The sequence below is a fragment of the Aphelocoma coerulescens genome, chromosome 1 (genome assembly GCF_041296385.1).
Source record: "Aphelocoma coerulescens isolate FSJ_1873_10779 chromosome 1, UR_Acoe_1.0, whole genome shotgun sequence".
In the NCBI taxonomy this organism is placed as follows: Eukaryota; Metazoa; Chordata; class Aves; order Passeriformes; family Corvidae; genus Aphelocoma; species Aphelocoma coerulescens.
This window is the reverse complement of record NC_091013.1, coordinates 13,266,899-13,290,000: the sequence shown is the minus strand read 5'-3', so window position 1 is coordinate 13,290,000 and position 23,102 is coordinate 13,266,899. Positions and strand designations below refer to the sequence as shown.

Here is a 23,102-nt window from a genome sequence, read left to right as displayed (position 1 = left end):
TGAATAATAGTTATTGATTTTTATTATTATTTTTAGAAATGGGAACATTTAACTTCATGCTTTGAAAAGTGGAGTAAAATTCTAAATAATTTGCATGTAATTTTTTTCAAACCGTTAAGTACAAAGTGATTGAACATGGATCCTGCCAGTTATGGCAGTCCCCCTTTTTAGAGTTTAAAAAGCTTAATATATATGCTTTCTTGCACATTCTAAATCTCAAAGTACTTTAGACATAACAAATGGATTTACAAACTATATATAGGTTCACTTACTTTATCACTGAAGTGCAGCTACCTCAAAGATTGAACACAGCAGCTGTTTAACAACCTAGAGAAACATCACGTGGCAGCTGAGAGCGAGAGCTGAAGAACACTCTATCAAAGGGAGCTTGAGGCATTTGAGCAAATTTTACTTCAGGAGAGTTAATTTGGCTGGGACGCTTAGGATAAACCACCAGAACTTAACAGAAGGTGCCGACAGGACCTTGAATGGCCATGAGTCACCTTAATTTCCTTTGAAAGACAACACTTTATTCCTTTCTAGAGACGGCTCCAGCATGAGGAACTCCCTAAAATCTCTTGGTTTTGGTTGATCTCTTGTGCAGAAACTGGCTAGAGGTATAGTCCAAGAGTGAACAATTGTAGAACAAAGTGAGGAGGGCTAGTAGAGAAGAATTAACTTCTAATCAGAGTAGTTCCTATGGAGTTGGTTGTTGCATGGGAGGATGTTTCATGAAGTGTGAAGAAATCAACTCACCACCATTTTGGATTTCCTGATATTTTGATGGTACAGTTAATGACATTTCTTCTAGAGCATAACAAAGTGGGGAAAGTTACAGAAGCTGTGAAACAGCATTTGTTAAAGCTGTGTGCTTGGAATTAACTTGTAATGGTAACAGTTTTCATCATGAGACAGTTTTTTTGGTCTTTTTCTTTGTGGGAGAGTTTTGAACAGGTTTTGATAAAATAGTTATGGTGCTACGTGAAACTTTCAGCATAATTTGACCTGAAGAATAAGCTGTCTTGTTTAGTCACATGGTGCTGGACCAAACTGAAATACTCATGTTCTGGCTCATAAATCCAAAACTCCTTTTGAGAACTTGCACAACTCTGTGAAAACCTTTTGGTTTTTTGGTAACCCCGTGACAAGATATGTAGGGAAAATGCTTTTCTGCTCTATAGGTTATGTCCTGTTGCATGTGAGTTGGATGTATTGACAGAAGTAGTTAAACTTCTTGCTTGAAGGGGCATATCTGCATTTGGTTACTCTGTTTTCATGATCTAGATGATTTGTTGAATGTCATGCTTCTGAATACCCAGGCAGCAGAAATGGAAAGAATACCCTTCTGTACATCCACATGGATAAGAAAATGTTACCATTTTCTCCATTTTTTTCTTTTACTGTTCATCAGTGCTCTAATCCTGCTGCCTAGATTTTTGCATGGGTGATCTTGTTAAGAGAGCTCAGAGATTCCAGCTGGTGCATAATGCAGATGAGTGCTCACTATAAGGTTGAGAAGGCTGGAATGCTCTTCCCCTTGCTGAAAACCACTCAAAAATCCTCACCTAACAAAACAGTCTGTTGGCATGGATAATAAATAGTATGAGGTTTGGCTGCTTTCCTGCTGACACACAAGGTTGTTGTTATCTAACCTAATTTGTGTCTTCCAGTCAGATTTCAGCTCCATTCCTTATCCCAATTGTAGAAATTGTAGATGCTCCAAACAATGAGCTAGCTATTATAAAAATTAATTTTCTGCTTGAGACAGCTCCTCTGGTTAGTTGCACTATATATATAAAGTTATTGTTTGCTGTACAAATAGTTTTTTAAAATCCACAACTTCCCCACCTTCTGCAAAAAAAAAAAAAAAAAATTGAGCTTGCAGTTTTCCCTTGTACTTGTGTAAACCTTAACAAGATAATTGACAGTTCTGGACTGAATACATTCAGTGTAACACTGAGGAAAAAGTTATTGATGACCTAATGTAGATAATACAGTCTTGAAGCCTTGTGAAGAAACAATGTATTAAAGATGACATCCTTTCAAGAGACAATTTCCATTGCAGAATTATACAGTGGAATGAAGATAAAATTGAGTGGGATATATAAATTTGGTGAATAAAGATGAAAGGCTGTAATGAAAAGACAATGAAAAAAAGTGTCTGCTGTAAAAGCTGTAAGATTGAGGGTAATACTAAACTTTCCTAACTGGCTATATTTGGCTATATTGTACTTGACATCTACACACCCTTACTAGCAACAGTCTTGGTGTTATCAGGAAACTGAAAAGTCCTAAAAACTTCCCTTGTGGAGAGCTGAAGGTGAACTGTGGTATTTCTGAAGAATTCTTTTGGTATTCATTCAGGTGCACTCTCACCTGCCTTGATGTGTGTTATGGACTGGCCTCATCATGAGCAGGCTGCTGTTTGTGTGTCAGAGTTGCCACGCCTGTGGAAATCAGCTGCCTTGCTGTGCAGAGTTGGAGTGAACTTTTAATTATGTAAGATTAAAGAATAACAATGTTAAAATCACAATTTTGTGAGGATAAAGTTAAAAGAGTATAGAACAGTAGCAATGATTTACTGTAAGTATATTTTATTAGGTGCTTCTGTGGTTCTGTCTAGCTTATAAAGATGGCTAATTAGGCAATCTAACTTTTTCTAGACCAGAAGTTTTTCAGTTTCCTTTTTCTAAATACATTTTTCAATTTACTTTTTTTAAGTATTGTTACTAAATCTGCTGAGAGCAGTGGCTCTGGGCAGTCTGTTCTTTCTCTACTCAAATGGAATGTCCTCTTCCTCGTTCATCTTTTTATTCCCTGTAATTTGGGCATTGGGGTGCTGCATGATACTGTAAAGGATAAGGTCATTTTTTCCCAGCCCTACTGTAATTTAAAATTACATGATTGGCATTTTTATTGCATGCATGCATGAGTATTTTCTCTGGTCCTAAATTTCAGGTTGATTTTTTTGTTGGGCTGTCTTCTAAATCTCAGAAATAGGACTTTACTAGCTTAACAATTTAAATGTCTTAATTATTCGTAATTTATGTTCCCTGTGAGATTCATTGTGTTTTGCCTCCCACAAGCTTTTTATACAGTATAAGACACTTCTTTTTTTAATGGGAGAGATCTGGAGATGGATTTTAGAGCGGAATGGCCAAAATGGCTGTGCACTGAGTACTTTGATGGCAGTAACATGAGTTCAGTAGTGGGTCCCTGCTACAGCATCAACACACTATAGGGGTGTGAAGGAGAAGCTCCAAGGAGAGTCAGCATCATGCCTAGTAATGCTTTTATTCTGTTGGATCAGTTATGAATTTCTCTGAACTACATATCATGACAGGCAGCCTGCTTAGCTGCTTTTTTGGGTTACTGAAATCCAGCTTCTGTCTCTACTTTTATTCTTTCACAACGCGCATTTAGCTGGCATCTAAAATTGTGTATTCAAAAAGAGGCAGAGAATATCACTGTGCAGTCTCAAGAGGGGCCTGTTTGGTATCTGGTTGCTCAGAGGATGAAATTCAGTGTGCAGAGATTGTGAGCACAGATAAGTTACTTAGAGGAGGAGGAGTGAATCTTTGCAAATAATTTTATAAGTTGCTAGAAAAATTAACATGCATTCTGTTGTGATTGGGCTGCTTTTTGTGGGTATGTAGGTAAATGGTGGTGTTTATTCTAATGCCAATGTTGGCAATATATGACTAAGTCTCCAGTTTCCTCTTTAGTCTAGAATTTTGGTAGACATCAGCTCCTTCTACTCGGAGTGTTATATCTGGTAAAGTTTACCTCTTTGAGTGGAAATGAGCATTTTTGAGAGCAGTACAGCAGTTTTATCTGAGCTGTCTGGTTTTAGCAAATGTTTTTACAAGCATTGCACCATGATCAAGAACCATCTGACTGACATTCAAATTCAGATGTCAGTTGTTCTTGCTGAAAAGTTACTGAAGTGTCTGTCCTGTTAGTGAAGTTCTCTGTTCTCCTCTTTCCTGTTTTTATGGGTTGTCTTGTTACAGCAGTGCTGTAGCTGCAGTCACGGGTTTGGGAAAGAGGGGAGGAAGTCCTGTGAGGAAGCTGCTCGACTTTGTACACTCTGGGGCCATACTCTTTTCTTTCTCAGATTATCTGCTATGGATTCTCACCACTGAAGCAAACTTGAATGTTTGTGTAGGTTTATACTGTAAGTGCCTATGTGTTCTGTCTGATCACCAGAATGGAGGGAAGAGTTGCTGGTAAGACTTCTCAACTCTTAGGATTGCTTCTTTATGGTAAGAATGTTTGTCTTGTATTGTTGTACTTCTCAGTAAATCATCTCAAGTTTCAGAATGTTGTACTTGCTCAGATGTTGTATTTGTTGATTACATGTTTTAACTTCCCTTGTGGGACAGAGTCCAGTATTTGAAGCATTTCATCTAATTTCTTGTCAGACATGTTGAGCTTCTTAGGAAAATTTTAGTTGCTATCATCAGAAAGGTGAAGTATCTTTCTAATTTAATGCTGCTAGTTCTAGGTTGTTAGACTGCTACTCTGAGACAAAGAGTAGTAGTCTAATGAGAAAATTCTTTTAACTGTGGAAAAAAAAATGTTGCTTGGACCAGCAGACTGCTGCTACAGGGAGTTTTTCACTGGGGTGTTCTATGTCTTCGAGTCATAGCCAGCTGCTTTTCTTCTAGAGACAAAATATCCCTTGCACTTGGAGGTACTAAGTCTAATAATAACTATACCACATTCCTCTTGCAGCTTGTAGGTCAGAATTTACTCAGAAATGTTGCAAAGTAGATGCATGGTTTTCCTGTGAGGCTCACACTCACTTGGACACTGCTCCTGAGCTTCCTACAGACTTTTGCCTGGAAGCCCTTTATCATGACATCTCTTGCTTTGCCAGTTTGGAACCACACAAATTACCTTCTGTCTTCCTTTGTATTTGATAAAATACTATAATTTGTATTTGGTAAAATAACATACTTCATTTTTAAAGGAATACCTGACCAGCTTTAGTGTTCTGGTGCCAGGGCTAAGGAAAAGCATGCAGTTTTCCTGTCTATTATTTTTAGGGGTTTGTTGTAAAGTTTGAAAGATTAAATTCAAAATTTCTTCACTTGTTGAATGTCAACATTCAAAATTCCTGATACAACCAGATAGTTCTGCCCAGATAGAGGTGTACATCCAGGGCAAAAAAACTGCAAACTTAATTCTAGCCCCTGAGGGAAACATTAGTCTTCAGAATACTTTTGACTACACTTTTTATCCTGGGACATAAACACGCCCTATTGACTGACAAAGTAAAAACCCAGAAGTTTTTTAATTCTTGTCTTGTTCTTAGGTGGACTTACTCTTTTTCTTGTGGATAATCTTAGGATTGGTGTCTTCATGTTTGGATTTGTCAGTTGGAGGATGCAGAACAGGACAGAATCTATGTTTTTTTCTCAAAGCAGTCTAAAATCTTTACAGTAGTGACAATCTGTTTTAAACATGCATTGTCTGGTGAAACTTGTGCCACCCAGAACCTTGTTAGACTGGTAGGCAATGCCAGAGATGTGTGTAGAGAAGATGGCATTAAAAAATAAAATATATAAAATTAGTTCACACACTGATGGTAGTCTTGGTTATGGTGCTGAGGAATCAATTTTGAGTTATGGAAAAGGAGATTGAAAATAACACGTGTTTTACCCAGAAAGGAAAGTGTGTGGGGATAAATCTTCCATAACATTGACCACATGTGGAAGGAGTAGGTGGAATCTTAGTGGAATTGTCTGGTACCTAAGGTGTTGTCATTGATTTCGACCCTTGGGTAGCTGATAAAGTTGCCTCATAAGTCACTGAGATATGTCTTTGTGCACAACTGATCTTAGCATTTCAGTGCCACCCACAGAAAAGATGCTGTCCTGTACTTTGTTATCTGTATAACATTACTTTTCTGTAGCATTTAGTAGAGAGCCATTCTATTAAAGTCCAAGGAGCTGCTCCAGAGATACCAGATCAAACCTTGCTTCAGGGTAGTTAACTACTTGAGCTCAAATAATAGTTTGTTAAATAATAAGAAACTAGGAGTTGAAGGTGAAAATCTGTCTTTTTAAACTTTTTAATCTCTTACTAATACTTAGAATTGAGGGAGTTGATTCCTGAAGTCTTGGAAAACAGGAATACAGTAATCCAAAGCAGTATGTTTAGTTCCCTTGCTGTAAGTGATACTTTTTTTTGTTTTCACATGCATGCTTTTACAGCTAAGACATATTTAGACAAGCTTCTTTGTTTGTGTATCTAGCCTATTTATAGTGTTGTTTATTTAATAATAAACCATTTTTTAAATGATGTACTTGTGCTTGTTGAATGATAATCAAGATTCCACTAAAAAAAGGTTTTCACAAATATTAATAAATTATTTTGTGGAAAAGAAATGCAACATTACCCATTTCTTAACAAAATCATAAATAAATATGTATAAGGCAAGTTGCTTACACAGGTTGCACTTTTATCGTGTATGCTTCTGGATAGCTGACAAGTGCCAAATGTTTGTGTAAAGTGTATCTATCAGTGAGGAATAACTTGATTTCTAAAAGAAGTAAATAAATATCAGGTTGCAAGTACAGAACTAGATTAAATTCATTTGTAAATAGAAATACCTTACTTCCAAATTGTAACTTGTTACTTCTTCTACAGCCTAGATTGTGAGGACAGGAGTTGTTCTACCAGCTTTTTCCATTGTTATCCATAGCTTCCTGCAGCTGAACACCAGGAATAGCACCCTCCATTTTTGCAAGCAGACAGAAGACTCAAAGTGTGCCTCAGATAAAATAATGAGGAGTAACCTTTTGCTCATCCTTGGCAATACACAATGGTTCTTGAATGGGTCTGCAGATTGCATAAAATGGTAAAAAGCAGCTCTGTACCTACTCTGCAGAGGCCTCCAGGAGACCTCTAGTAATGGCCTCTCTCTCTTTGCCATGGGAGAGGGCTGTGGCAGATAGATGGTTGATTTGTGGTTCTGGTCTGGGAGGTACCTTATGCAGATTCTTTCCCTAAAGGCAGAATTTACTTCTCTTGAGGTGGTTTCATATAATCTTCTGGGTTGGGCCCCACTTGATTTATTTTCCAGCCGTCAGAAATGTGGGTCCTGAGCAAGAGATTGAGTTGCATTTTCCATGAGTAAGGATAGAGGTCTTGTGCAAATTTCAGCTCAGTGGAGTCCTAATTGTTTGATTCTTTCAATTGTAGTAGCACATCTTTTTTAAGGTAAGTTTCCTGGATATTTACAGTTCAGTTCTTGTTTGTTAGAAAGAGCATCACAATTTTATAATTTTTTACGGAAATACATGAAATTACTTGAAAGTTAAAAGAATTCTGTTCAGTGATGAGGGATCTTATACATGTGTTTATTTTTTCTCTTTTGAGCAAGCAGATGACCTATGGTTAACTGCAAGTGAGTGCTCTTCATTCAGTGAGTAGATCCATCAATTCTCTAGAATGAGACAGAGCTGTGCTAGCTTGTTCTGTAACACTTAAGCTAGCTGGGGAATTCTTGGCCATGGCAATCTGCAGAGCAAAATGACAACTTTGCTTTACAGAGGTGGTTTGCAATTTTGTTTCACCAAGCCTTTTCTGTTAACTTCTTTTTATCCCAGATTATCAAGGGTTAGGTCATTCCAGAAATCCATAAATGAATGGCTTGCTTTGAAAGTGCTTGGGGTATTTCCCTTAAAATTGTAAACAGGGATTTTTTTTTTTAATTATATTTGTCTTGTGTACCAAGGAGAGGATATGTTATAGGAGAATATCTATATGCTGCTTATTTCAAACAGAAATTTATTTGAAGTGTGCAAATATTCTTGATCAGAGGCTCTTAAAATACAGTCGATTTTGGGATCATGTGGTAATTCTCCAGAGTAACGTTCCATGCATCTGGTTAAATACAGTTTTGTAGTTTTGCTTGTATGTGTTGCTGAGTCAGTCTGGTTCCAGAGCCATATCTGTCTTTCATTAGATGTCCAGTAAAGTTCATTTGGTTGGTTTGGCATGGAAAACTTCAAATCTTAACCTTTCTGCTGTAGATGATAGTTTTGAGAATTTCTGTACAATCTCTATCCGAGTGTAGGATGGACATTCAGACTGATTAGTCTGCAGATTCCTGTTATACAATGACACTGCTTTCAGAGGGAGAACATTAATATTCTAGAGGATCTCCAGATCTGTGAGGCAGATTACAGATGAAATTAATTTTTAGAAATGTATGTTTTTATCTGATTTAGAATGCAAAGCCTTGAATTATTTGATAAACCCACTGTTGTACCTTTTTCTCCTGTTGCACTGTCAGTACCTCTGACCAGAAACCTAAGATTACAGGTGTAAGTCAGTGGTTGGCCACTGGATATCTTTTGTGTATGTTTAGAGCCTTTAAAACAACATAAGAAAGATCATCCAGTGTCAAGCCCTCTGCCTTAGGCTAAACACCTGTCACTGAACCAGGTTGCTCAGAGCTTCATCCAGCAATTAGTCATTGCTGTTAGTCATTAATTGCTGTTAAAATGTTCTTAGCAAAAAGATGCCTCAGAGCACATAGTGTCTGGTCTTGTTGGAGGCTCAGTCACAAGTTTTAGGTGCTTGTCTCCTGTACAATTGTATTAAATATTAGTAATATCAAAAATTAGTCATAAACATATTGATGCTGAAAATTTCCAAGTGAAGAACACTTGTAATGACAAGTGTATACTGAAGGCACACAAGGCAAGTGATTCCCACACATCAGAAAAAGAGTGATTCTCAGTTAAGACTTGTGCTTCACTGCCTGGTATGATAATTGTGCTGCTCAGATGAGTTTGAGTGCTGGGTGCAAGGCAGAACTCAAGCCCAAAACTAAAAGAAGGGAACATCCTGTCTTCCCTTAATAGCAGCAGCTATTTTGGCTTGTTCATATCAGCCACCTTGCAGTTTTCTGTTTCACCTTGTGCCAGCTGTTGACCGCACAGGGAGACAGTTGAATTTGGGGGTTAGTTTTTGGCCAGATAAGAAAAGAGGTGAGTAATTTTAGCTGGATTAGTGAGTTGAATGTGGTTTACTACGTGCTCAGATGGGCTGTAGTGCACACTCAAGACCAGGATCAGGGAAGAGTGTTGCATCCCATTAAAATGAGAAACTGTTAAGCATAGATGACATGCAGTCTTTTTGTTTAAAAAGCAACATATCTCCAAGGAAGAGGAACAGGGCTTCTAATGTTCTCATTAATTGCTAGACAGAACTTAAAAGAGGAAAAGCTCTTTTCATTTCAATTACTTAATGGAAAAAAAAAAATCCCATAATGTGCAAGAGTGTCCAGTCTTCTGCTGGGCTTTTTTTCCTTTTCATTGACTCCTGCATGTACATGTAAGGACCTCTTCTTTTGTCATACAGTCCATGTTAGCATAGCTACTAGGTAAAATTTCATCCCATCTAAATCCTGCTACACCTGTTTCAGTACTTTAATGGACTTTGTGAGTCAAAATCACTAAAAAAACCCAATATGGATTGGACGGGTGGACAGTTTGGAGGTTAAGAAGGAAACCACATACACACAACCCCTCTCTATTTACTTTATATCCAAGGCTTCTGTCAGGAAAGATGGTGACCAAACACCTCTTGTTTTTAATGGAATTGAGTGTAAGTGGTGTGCACTTAATTTCAGCCTATTTGACGTAGACCAGCACTGTGTTTCAACCAGGCTTTGTGGTGCACAAGAAGACCAGACTTCAGCATACATCAGCATGAGGCAAGGAGCACACACATTATGAGTGTTTAGTATAACATGAATTCACACTTTGTGAGCTCTTGTCATGCAGGAGTGTCTGCCTTCAGAATCTGCTGGTGAATAGGGGTTGTTTGCAATGCAACTGCCCTGGGTTGGCTAAAAGAATATATGAGGTGTGCAAAACATACACACTAGTTTATTGCCTTGAAATCATTGCAGCATGGATTGAATTTGGATACAGAAACATCCACAAAGATGAACTATGTCCTTTATTTTGAAAATAAAAAATGTCTGCACGTAAGAGACGTGATGGAAGATGTGTACAGTCTGTACAATCTTCCAGCAGTAGATTGAGACCAGTGGCACTTCCCCGAAAAAATAAATTACCCGAAATTTGCGGCACATTCATATTCAATTTCATCACAGCAGATGCTCATTAGTATGTTGTTATTAATTGGTATTCACTTTAGGTTTTGTTTAAAATGAAGATAATAATTAGGTTTTAATTACTGCATCTTTCTGAGGGGGGGAGGGGAGGAAATGCCTCTCAAAGCACTGAAGTATTTCCTGTATGCTTTGCTCCATTACATCTAAGCCTTGAAAGAGTCCCTAAGACACGTTTTTCTGCCAAGAGACTTCTTTTCTGCTTCCTTTTATTTCTTTCAGTTTTTAAAATATTAAGGATTTGTTTGATGGACATACTGAATCATACCACAGGAGTAAGAGCCACTATTCTTTTTAATCAGAATTATCAGAAAGGCTTTTCACAAAAGTAACTCTCTCAAGCAGCTGATTAATGAAGTGGTGCCACTGTTTTGTATTATAATTAATTGAAGTAATACAAATAACTTCTGTAGCCTGTGGAAATTATCTCTTTTGCAAAGCAGTCTATTAGAGTTAGCAAACTAAAAGCAGGGGTTTTTTTGGTGAGTTTTTTTAAATTTCTCATTGCCTTTATCATCCTTAAAACCATAGATGACACAACAATAAACAAAGAATACACCACAGAGAGGGCTTGAAGAAATGGGAGAGAGTCAGGTGCAGAAGAAAGCAAAAGGGCAGAAAAAGTGAGGATGCAGAAAAGACTTAAAGGGTTATGAATGTGGTGGGACTATAGAGAAGTATAAGAATTTGGGAGATGCCAAAGTGCAAATGAAAGACTGCAGAGGAATATGAGTAAAGATTGACCATCAAGTATTTGGTTAATGCAGGACCTCACAGTGAGGTTTCATGCAGGCAGATAATGACAGGACAAGGGGGAACAATTTTAAACTAGAAGAGGGTATATTTAGATTAGATGTTCCAAGGAAATTCTTTACTGTGAGGGGTAGTAGGCACTGGAACAAGCTGCCCAGGGAAGCTGTGGATCCCCCATCCCCTGGAAGTGTTGCAGGCCAGGTTGGATGGGGCTTTGAGCAACCTTGTGGAAGCAGTCTAGTGGAAGCTGTCCCTGCCCATGGCAGGAGGGGTGAAATTAGATGATCTTTAAGATGCCTTCCAACCCAGACTGTTCTGTGATTCTAAAATTAATCTGAGTAAGGGCATCTAGTTTTCTGGCCTGTTTAAATGTACACTTTCAAGATACAGAGGTTTTACGTTCTGGTTAAAAGGTATTTAGTAGGATAGCACTGCCTCCAGGTAAGTAAAATATCAGAACTAGAATCACTAGTTCAGTCTTCTGCTACCTTGTTGTTCTGAGTTTTCACCAACTTTTCTTTCTGTCTTTCCCTCTTTCTTTTCCTGATTTCTTACCTTACGTGATTTCCTTTCTTAGGTCACTGTACTGCCCTTAGCTACTGAATGGATTTTAAAGGCTGGTGTGTTTTCCACTCGGGTGCCCTCTTAACAGGAGGAAGGACAGTGAGGCATCCCAACTGAAGTTCCTTGGGATGTAATTTAAACCAGCCAGCATTGAGGGAGGGACCTTCTAATTTCAACACCTTAATGCAGCTGACATCAACCTTTCTTAAATAACAGAAAAGCTGGTGAGAGATTGTACATCTTAGTTTCTCCTCAGGCACTGTGTTTAGGGTAGGAAGATGGCTGCCAATGGTTAAATCTTTACAGGGCCCCTTACTTTCAGACAGTTGGGCTTTGCCATTTCTAAAAAAGAGGAGGAAAGATGGACACTAGCTATTTTTTTACTCTCTCTTGCCAGACTAAGAAAACCAGTTTCAATTCTCACATCTTGTTACAGAAGGGTTGCCTTCCTCTGGAAAAATCCTTACTCCTTGACTATGCCGTTAAGGACTGAGGGAGCAGGCTGTTATGGCTATAGTGGGTGTACAAGGGGACCTTGCTCCAGAGCTGAGTTTTTAGGCATTTGTGAGACAGAAGAAGAGATGGTGCTACCCTTCAGTGCAGTGTCTTGTTCAAACACCAGCAATTGCAGGAACAAGGCAAATGCTGAGCCAGACATTGCATTCGAGCAGGGTGGACTTGGCCTTGTGTGGAGGCACTGCTGTCCTTCGGGAGCTCCTGGGAAGTCTTCCTTCCTGATGGATGTATGCCCTGGTGGGCATTCTCTGGCGTGTGTGTTAGCTGAGCAAGATAATTGTCTTTTCATGACTGAGTGCTTTGTGCCCTGGTTTTGTGTTTAGTCATGGGAAAATTTGCTTATCCAGTGTTCGTAATTCACCAGTTCTGTTAAGACACTATTGGTTTCCTGCTACATAATCTGTGTAAGCTTAAATTCTTCCCAGGAAGGCAGCTGGAGGTTTGCAGTTGGCCTCATGATGCTTCAGGAAACAGTTCTACAACCATTTTAAACCTAGATCTAAACTAATATTTTGTTGGCTAAACACAATGGTTTATTTTTAACACATCTGTTATTTTTATATTAGAAGCCTAATTTTTCTGTCAAAGTGAATAACTGTGAATGAAAACTATGTACCTTTTATTTCTTCGTCTGTTGATTGTGGTTTTAAATGCAATTTTTAAAAAATAGTTTGGTTGCATGAAAAGAACAAAATGTTATTTCCATGAGTGGAAGGTCTGAAAGAAGCAGACATACCTGCAGAAGTTAGTTCTTAATGAAATTAAGAAATCAAACATCATGGAGTAAATAAAGACTTCAAAATAGAGTTTTATTTTCATTTGCTCACTATTCAGTCTTTCATGGGAAGAAAGAAAGCAAGCAGGCATAAATTGTGATACAAATTTAGTTCTTCCTGTAGTGCTGGGGTGTTGGGCTTTCTTTACACAAAAAATTCACCATTAAAATTAAGTATTATTTGAGTTTGAAGTTCTAGGGATTGGGATTTTTCGCCCTTTCTTAAACCTACAGGTTGTCAGAAATTAAGGAAATATAAATCCTTTCAAATTTAAGGTGCCTTGTCCTTGGACTCATAAATATGCCATGATATTAATACTTAATTGCATGAAAATCTTGAAACATTTTGTTTTCTACCAGTTAGTAAGCGTAAGATGCAGGAAGCTAAAGGGAAGGAGATATTAGGACATTACCAGTAAAAAACCCCGTGTGTGTGTATATATATATGTCTATGTGTGCATGTGTACATTTTTACATACTGATTTTTGTACTTTCTTTATCCATTTAAGCAGTGACTTTCAATTAGCCTGCCTACTAATATCAGGTCACTAAACTCTATAGCTGATGCTTTATTCTTTCATGTGAGTTGTCATTCGTTTGCTTCAGTTGGCTGGCAAAGGTTGTTGTATATCCATTACCAGCAACACAGCACTTTGCATTTCTGAATTGACAAGCAGCTATATTGACCTAGCGCTTATTATGGGTCAACAGCTGCGTTAACCGACGGAAGGACTGAGGGGCAATTAAAATGAATTGGCAAAAATATATCTTCCTAATTTACTCCAATTTGTTATTTATGCTAACATTGTATGGCTTCTATGGTGACACTAAACAGAATGGACCCAATAATGGCAATTAACATAAAAATATAATGGCTAATCAAATTGACAGCAACTGTTTCTCATCATCTCGACACACAATACATTATCAAAACAAACTATTATGAAGGAGGTAATTTCAGTGTTCTATTCAACCTGCTTCATGTGTGCAGTCAGGGAGATGTGTACCAGCAATTACAGCTGAATCTAAAAAACTAAACAAATAACTTAATCGCTGTCGTCCTCCTTTTTTCTTCTTCAGGAAGCAGTAATCAGGATTTACTAAAAATAACTGGTGTATAATAGTATAATGATGATGCATATCGTAGAATAGCTAATAAGGAATAAAATATGCTTCTGTGTGTCTTTTTTTAAAATAGGTTCACATGAAGTGGAAAAAAACTATACTGTTAAAATACATAAAAAATAACTAAGCAGTAGTAATAGTTGTCAAATGTCTCAACATGAGTTGCTTAATAGTTATAGATACTTACTGCGTGTCAACAGAAGTGTAAAATTAGCTGAATGTAGTAGCAAAACTTGGCTCGATTGGGCACAAGACTGAAAAGCTAAGTTAAAGTGGAATTCCCGTAAGTAGAAACAGTTTACCAGTTGCTCTTCCACTGCATTTTCAGGATCGTTCCCTGTAGTATGCTGAGTGGCAATTTTACATTGGTCTAACCTCCTTTGTTTTATAGCTCATCAAGAAAATCTTTGAGGGTTCATATATGTCTACCTCTGTACTAAATATATTGAAAGGGACGCTACTTCCAAATCTGATGCTGTTAAAATTATCTTATTCTTTCTAATGAACAGCTTTTCAAACCATTGTTGGCCAATATCTAAAATCCAATATCTTAACCAGCAGGGAGTGGAATGTGGTTTTATGGAACAAGGGTGCAAGAGATTAATTGAAAGGTTTTAGTTGTAGTGTGGTCAAGATCGATCTCATGTGTGTTCAAGCAATTTCTAGAGCCCAGAACAGTGGCAGTGATAGGAGAGCATCTGGGTGTGTACTTTGGAACTAGAGGAATAGCACAGAGGCTTAACATAACTGGCCTTCAGAGCATTTAATTGAATATCATATTCCACAGGTACACATCTCCAGATGTTTGAACTACATGTGTGATTACTAGCATACAGTAGCCTTCACAGATGTGTAGAGCAAGGTGATGATGTAGCTGTAAAGGTGTATATGCACCTGTTCTTATTTGGATGATACATTCCCAAATTATGTAACCACAGCTGGGGTAGGAGGAGGGGAATACAGGCAAACACCTGTATTCATAAAAGAGTAGACTTTAATTCTTCTTTTTTTCTTAGTTCATTGTATTGTACAATATACTGAACCCCTAAAATTATTCCTTTGTCCTGTCATTCTTATGACTTGCATTTTCTTGCTAAGGCATCATTGTGATACATGTATCTATAAGAATGGATAAATACATTTTAAGTTTCTGTACGAACTTGTAAGTTCAGTTCATTCATATAAGTGCTTGGTGTAAATTGTGAGAAAAAGTGTAGAGGTGTAGTAAGGACACTTTGTAGCATAGTACTAATAATAATTCCAAAAGCTGACATGAATAGAACATACAAACTGTTGGAAAAAAAACAAATAGAAATAATTGCTTTTTAGTGGTGGACTTAGAAATGGGTGCAAGAGACACATTTTGAGTTGGGTTTTTAATTGCTATCTTCTTCCATTACAGTATTCTGATAAGGCCCTGTACACTCAGCTCTGCTTCTACCGATACATTTTTGATGTGGACTATGCGATGGATAAAGTGGTTACTGAGGAAGACAAAGGTATGTTTAATTAATTTTTAATTAATTAACTATAGTTTAGTAGCAATTTGCATGCTAAACACTAGAGCTACTGTACTCTGAACTATGAGGCTGTAATCTATAACAGAAAATAGAAGTATGAATTTAAGAATCCCCTATAAAGGGAGTGTGTTCAGTTGGAGTTCACCACTTTAAGAATATATTATATGCCCCCTTTCTTCTTTTGAAGTGACTGTGCTTTGGAAAATGTGCTTTTCTTGTGTGTTACACCCTTAGAGCAATCTCTTTGCTTGAAGTACATGTGAGCTTCAGAAAACAGATTAATTAAAACGTATGTGTACATAATTAAAACTTACATTCAACTGTTAGCATTGGAGAGACACTTTTTATCAGGGAGAAGAATGAGGGCACAAGAAAAGCAGTAATGCCAACTGTCTACAAACCTCTCTTAAATACAATACAGATTAACCTGATCTTAGGAAAATTTTTTCCTCTTCTCCCAATTACCATAACATTTCTGAACTAAAACATTTCTAAGCTGTAACGGATCAATGGGTTTTATGCAGCTAAGTGATTTTCAAGCTGACAGAAAAGTATTTCTGAGAGTGGGCTAATGCTTGGAATTCTGAAAAAAAGACATGTTTGGGTCCCACCACTGAAGCGTGTTGTCCACAGAGAGCACTTGGCTGTGTCCTCTGTGGATCTGGAGGTGCCTGTGAGGAAAAGGTGCTGCTGTTGGGACTGTGTTCTGATGGCTGCTCTGCTGTCAAAATCATCCCCACCCTTGCCCTGCATCTGCAGTTAGGTTGCTGGGGGGTGAAAAGAGATTAAATAAAACTCAGTGTTTCTAAACGTTGTTTTGATAAACAATGTATGGAAATAAAAATAGCGTAAAAAAAGCTCTTAGCAAAAAACTGCTCAAATAAGCAAACAGGCTGCTTTTGGCCTGTTGTACTTATGTTTCTTCTTGTAGAAGTTCTTGTTTCCTCTCTCTGATCCCTCTAAGTCAATGAACTCACTCTGATGGCTGCACTTCATAATGGCTTTGTACATCTAAAGAAGTCACAGTGTGTAGCTGTGTCAGTCTAATACAGCCCTGTAGATGTACTGAAGGAATGTCATGGAGTGGATGCTACTGGTGGCTGAAACCAAATTGTGTGTAGATCTCTCGCCCAATAGAAGGACATAAGAGTAGAAAACACTTCATGGGTGATGACATCCAATCCCCTGCTGCAGCATTCCACTGCATTTTTCAGGACTGCAAGTTTCTGGAACTTCATTTGGAAACTTGTGAGTGGTGATTCTCCTGTGGTGACTGAAAAGTCACTAAAATTTTCATGTTCTAACTTGTTTGTGGCTAGTTTATGGCCATTCACTAAATGTTTATTTATTTTAGTTCCCTGATGTTCTCTGCTATGCCTTTGGAAATTGTGGGAACATCTTTGTTTTGCAACTAAGGCAGAGACTCTTAGCTTTCTTTAATAAGAATTGGTCTCTCTGCTGTACGATTCTTCCTCTTAGCACCTTTGTGTGTGGTCTTTTCTAGGCTGAATTAATCTTTGGAGTATGAGAAACTAGAAATGATGTGGTATTTTAGATGGTATCTCTCCAGTGTCTTGTTCACTGGGTCTGGTACATTTTCTGGAATTATATTTGCTGATGCTTTCTTGAGCCACCTACATCCTGTTGATAGCTATTCATATCATTAACTTGTAGTGAAGTAATCATAGTAATCCTGATGTTTGAAAGGGTTTTTTTTCCTCCTGTCATTTCAGAATCATGGGTTTATTCATATCTCAGGTTCATGCCACTTGTTTTACTTAATTTTCCTGGTTTCATTAATTTTTGACTGCTTAATCCCATTTGTAATATTAGACTTCAAGGTTAATAAATTCTCTTAAAAAATAGTATGGTGGCTTCTGAATTCACATAATTTACCACCTTCTGTTTTAATGGGAAAATGTTTCTTGGACCCTGACCGCTAAGTTCAATAAAATTAGTTTTGAGAGTAATTCTTAAGGAATTGTAAGAATTCTGCTAGGACTTTTTTCTCTTGGACAGTTAACCTTTCAGCATGATGTATTTTTCTCTTTTTCATAGCTGTTTGAAAATTATTGTATTATCTTCTTCAGCGAGCCAGTGATTTCAGTCTTGGTGTTGCAGCAGGTGTCAAGGCCAGATAAATTGAAACTCTTAATTTTCCTTTAACAGTTAATTCTCTTCAGAGCAATTGGCTATGTGCGTATGGTAAACCCATAAAATTCTGTCTCATTTTTCAGATCTCTTTTGGGAGGAAGATACCTTCCTACAATATATGCAGAATTTGACGATAATTGTCTGTGGCTGTTTGTGCCACCTTTTTATTTTATATGTACCAGTGTTCTCTGTTTTCTAGTAAGGTATGTTAGTGATTTGATACATTTCATGTTAAACTGTGTAGGATTAAATCATTTTCATGTACCATTTTTGTAGTAGGTCTGAAATGGAAACCTAGTGAACTCCCCTTTATAACATGAAGCATGTGTTTATTTTCCCTTGGAACAAAAAGATTTTGTTCCCATGCAATCATTCACAAGCCATTCTGTCTTTGATGTGTGATCAGAATCATTGCCTTTATCAAAAAGGGTGGCAAAATTTAAATGTAGGTTTTGTACATCTTTGGTATTTTCAGTCTCCTCTTTTCATGTGACTAAACCACTGCTCGACTGCTGTTTTGATTTTGGTTTGGGGAGGTTTTTTGCTTTGTTTTGGGTCATTGTTTCTTGAAGACCAAATTGCATGAACTTTTGTTGTTTCTACCTCTTGCTGCCATTTTTCCTGAATTTTTAAACACCTGTTCTTCTTCTTTTTCGTAGATTCTGTTTATTCCTACTAGCAGCTTTAGTTGTTATTTATCTTGGAGTGTTGTTCTATAAAAAGAAAAATACTTTGATGGCTAGAGATTTATATCTTCAATCTGTTTCCACTGTAGTTTGAACGCATTCATGTTTTGTCTCATTCAGGACCTTGAGATCTTACTACTAGTTCACTTGCATTTTCTGTTCTTGCCTCTTCAAAATACAGAACCTTAATTACAGAGCAGGTTTTGTTTGTTCAGCTATTTACACTGAAGGCCCATGAAATGGAATCTAAGATAATAATTGTGAAATCAGTAGGAGTTCAGAAAGATGTCCAAGCTGCTTCCTTTCCCTACTAGAGGATCAATACCACAGCCTACTTTTTACAGATGGGCTAAATTTAAAAAATCTCTGTCAATGCAGGTTCTACAACTTGGCAAGTTGTACAACCAGTTTCTTGTGGTGTTTGGTGTGGTCACTGTACTAAGTGTAGAGAGCTGATCTTGGTATCTGAGGCGAATTTTGCTTTCTGAAGCTTATTCTGTGCATGATGGGGGATACACTGTTCTCTTGGAGAGTTTTATATATTTAAAACATGCAGTGCTGTATTCTAAGTCTCTTTCAACTACTAACCTGTTTTGTGGAGGAACAGCAGGAGAGTTTTTCACTTCTCTCTGCGTATTTGGTTGTTGGCTTTTTGTTTGGGGTTTTTTTTTTCATTTTTTGTAGACCCTCAGTGGGTCAGGCCTACCACAGAGGAATACGGCAGAAGGATTAATTAATATCTTTTGCAGACTCTTCTTCTGCTTATTTATACCAGCGTGGTATAAACAAAAACATCATTCACTCATGTTTCATTTGGGATCTACTGTAATCATTAGATAGTTATTGTTCCATCTTTTTCCTGTAAGAATCAAGAATAAACTGATTGGTTTATGTGATGTTTTCTCGTTTCAGTGACTGGTAAAGTTAGCTGTCAGTTATTCCACCCAGGAATATCTGGATGATAGAGTTATGGGTCTTTTGTCCTATTATTTATTAATACTAGCATTTATCCTCCAAACCAATGTTTCTTTTCCTCTGGAAGTTTAAGGTCTGTTATGATGGTATAATTTAATAGGTTAACACCGTGATACAGTGCAAGGTTCTTATACTACAAAAAATGAAATTCTGGAAATTCTTGACTGTCTTTCTAAACTAGGAACTGTTGCACAATTAGTATTAGGTTTAAAACCAGTTGAATTTTTAACACTGCTATGCCCAAACCCCTGATTTAAGATACCAGTAATACTAGAAGGGCTGTTTGTTCTGAATTATTTTTTTAATCTGAAAAGGGACAAAATGCTCTGTTGTGAGTATATATACTCACAACATACATATATATATACATACTCAACACATTTTCAGCACTTTCTGACAGTTTTTTGAAGCTGGATTGTGAGTGTGATCAGACATTGCTACTTTGAGCAAGCAGAGCAGTAAAAAGCAGCAGGAGTAGCAAAATAGTAGCATCCTTCATACAGATGAAAAAGGATGGGTCAACTATCAGTGATTTTGGACACTTGAGGCTTAAATACAGGAGTATGCTCACTGTGTGTGCCTTAACTTCAGAATGGAAACCAATGTATTTTTATGGCTATGTCATCAGGAGATCAAAATAGAGTGTAGTAATCTTTGTATCATTATTCCATTCAAACATTGGTATTGCTAAATATTCAAAGATACTACTGTTTTTGTTTTGCTTCTACCACAGTAAAATGAAAACCTCTGAAAGTGAAATGGAGCCCCCATAAAGTCACTACAACTACTGTGCCTTGCACGGATATCTCCAGTTCAGTTTCCCCTGACATTATCTGGCATCAAATAGAAGATAAGGATGCTGCAGTCTCCTTATTCACAATGCATTGGTATCGCTGAGGTTTCTTATGGTGCTGTGATCTTTTTGGAGAAATAGGATCCTGATCATAGGATTTTTTCTGTACCATGAAAGGGGCTGCCACATCTGCCAATACTGCCTTTCAGCTGTCCCATTTCTCAGAGAGGGAAGGTCACAAATGTTGTTTGAAAGACATTTAAGTATTTCAGAGACAGAAATTGGAAAGCTGCTGTGGTGGACTCTTTCCCTGAGTATATTCAGCCATTGAGCCCATGGCTGTTTGATTCTGAAAAGTCTCAGCATATCCTCTTAATGGATAAGCAGAAGAAAACGAGGATGGCAGGAAGATAACTTTGGGAAAAGCAGTTAAGTATTCCTGTGTATTAGGAAGACCTACCTCTTTGAAGTATATGCCACTTTGTGGAAATAGAATGTAATTGTTTTGATCATATACTTACAGGCTGCAGTTTTGTAAAACCAAATGCATATTCAGAGGATGTTTTCACACTTTTATTACAGCTTTTTGTGTGCACCTCACTCCACCCTTCCATGCAAACATCAAAAATCCCTAGTTTACTTTATGGATGAATAAACTGAAAAATTATGTTGGGAAAAAAACTCTCCTGGGCTGTTAGACCTAGATGTAAAAAAATCAGCTCTGAATATTTGTGTGAATCCTGTCAGTTCAGTGGTGAGTGGTTTTCCTCAGTATGTTCATAACTTGGTGTGTCAAGTAGCAGGTTGAAATGATTTTTTTTTTTTTTAAATGGAAGACTTTTTGTAAATCAGAACAATTTGCCACATTTTTGTCATTGTACAGACAGAAGACTAAGCAAAGTACTTGTTGCAATAGATAAGAAAGGGGATGTAGTTTTCTGCACGTGCATTCTAGTGGATGATAAGGAGAGATTGTATAAATTACCGAGGTGTATATGTGTGTGTGCACTTATTTGTAAGATGGCAGCAGCTGAAACCTGGCCTAATCTCTTTTCAGAGGGTGCAGTTCAATAAACAAAACATTTCTGATGGTATCACATCTCCAGACACCATCACTAAGACATCAGTTCACTGTAGTGATCTCTACATCCAAGAAAACAAAAGCTCCTCTTCACATTTGCTGTCAAGTACTTTGTCTTCCAATCATGTTGTTTTGAAGAGACTGTAAAATAATAATTCTCAAGAATTTAATCTGAGTCTTTCTTCAAAAGCACTTGTTCATTTTTCCTTAATATATTGTTTTGAAGAGGAAGACTTGTGAAATTTTTTTTAAATTTGGGTCACTATTTCTTGAGTATTTTTAAATCTTAACTTTCTTTGAAAGCAAAAACTACTGAAAATTCTTTGCAATAGGTTTTCTGAGCCTTTTGAAGTAATGTACGGGCAGTTAGATTATCTTTAAATCTTAAGTCATCCTCCCCTAATGGTCTTGCCTTTTTTTATTGCCACTTGGACATTTTTAAGATCTTAAGTGTAATGTTTTCTCCACTCTATTTCTGTTCATGTTGTCTTTTTGTTAAACCTACAAAATCTAAATAAACCTGATTAACACTTTACATTTCTATAACCCTTTCTCTAAGCACAAAACACAATGGGTTCAACGCCTCTCTTGGAGTTGTTGTTTCTTCTAGTTGTGAAGGAGATAAATAGAAATAATGAGTTAAAACAGTTATAATATGTCGACAATGTGGAGAATCTATGGCTTGAGAGGAGTGCATTTACTGTGGCCCAGACCACTAATAAAATGGTTTTGATTAAGGAAGACTTCTTTTCCTTGCACATTGTATTAATGTTGCAGATGGGATGAAGGAGTGCCTTAGCTAATTTCTGACTCCTCAAATTGGAATGCTTATTTGACCTCTTCAAATAAATATCCTGCTGCTACTGATAGGGTTTGGGTTGTTTTTCTATGTGGAAAAAAGTGAACAGAAATATCTTCTCATTTGCACTTCAGGATTTTTTTCCTACTGATGTATGAGTAGATGCAGGCCAGCTTGTTATCTCTAACCCATGCAATGGCATCGTCTGTCTGGTGTCATCTGCCTCCTCCTTTATCAGTTCTCTTGTGAGTTTCTCTAAACAGAAAATATTTCTGAAGCAGTTTTTTCTTCACTGTTTCTTTTTTGTCTGAAACACTGACATTTTTATTATAGAGACCTTTGTCCTTCTGGTTTCATCTCCTTAGTAAAGTCTGGGGTTGTTTTTTTTGATGGGGGTCAGTTCTGCTGTTGTTCACTCCAAGTCAGAAATGACGTTTTAGTGACTAGTGCTTCTCACAGCAGTTTGCTCTTTTCTATCGAGGAAAGTGCAAGACCAGCATGTTTTTCCTTTTAGAAGACCCAAAAGTTTTGTGGAACTGACTGTACTAAGAAAAAGTAATAAATTCCTGTATTTCAGATACCAGAATTCTGACATTGATGCTAATTTTTAAAAAATTATTTTAGTAGAAATTTGAAATATAAATGTAAACAATTTAACTCTGTAGAGTGCATTCAGTATATGTGTGCCTAGACATTAGAAAGATAATGTAAAGCTAAGGCTTAAAGAGATTTTTAAAAAGATACAATTATCTGTATGATTTTTAAGTCTCACATGAAATGTATTTTAGAACTTGCCAGTGATGGCTGATAATCACTTTGATATTTTGAGGAAAATGGTAGCTTTAAACAGATGATACAGAATTTATTTTTAAAAATGTATTGTGCTTATACAGTTGATGGCTTTTATTTCCATAATGTTTTTTACTACATAATTATACATCTTAATTACGTAATTACCGTCATAATTATTATGTAATTACATGTAGTTCCACTAATTACAAAATCAGGAAGTGTAATTATCTACTAAAAACTTTCTGAAATCTTATTTGTTCAGTAGAGATTATTTAAAAGACCAGTGACCTACTGAAGATGGTGTGCAGTGTTGTACTTAACACCAGCCCTCTTTTTTCCCCTTCCTCACGGGCAGTACAGTTTGACAGGGTTGTGGAAGGACTTCCATGTCTTTAATTATGACTTGCCTT

General features: G+C 37.1%; 1 protein-coding gene across 7 annotated transcripts in view; it reads left to right on the top strand.

Moving 5' to 3' along the window:
- Positions 1-23,102, top strand: part of POLA1 (DNA polymerase alpha 1, catalytic subunit) — a 188,026-nt gene that overhangs the window by 130,298 nt on the left and 34,626 nt on the right. For 5 of the 7 annotated variants that reach the window (XM_069034628.1, XM_069034547.1, XM_069034801.1 and 2 more), the window contains exon 36: positions 15,295-15,391. In XM_069034628.1, the coding sequence (XP_068890729.1) occupies positions 15,295-15,391 (97 nt within the window). Of the gene's footprint in view, positions 1-15,294; positions 15,392-19,960; positions 20,550-21,077; positions 21,251-23,102 lie in introns of those variants that run through there. The other 2 variants (XM_069034884.1, XM_069035051.1) reach the window with 2 other exon arrangements.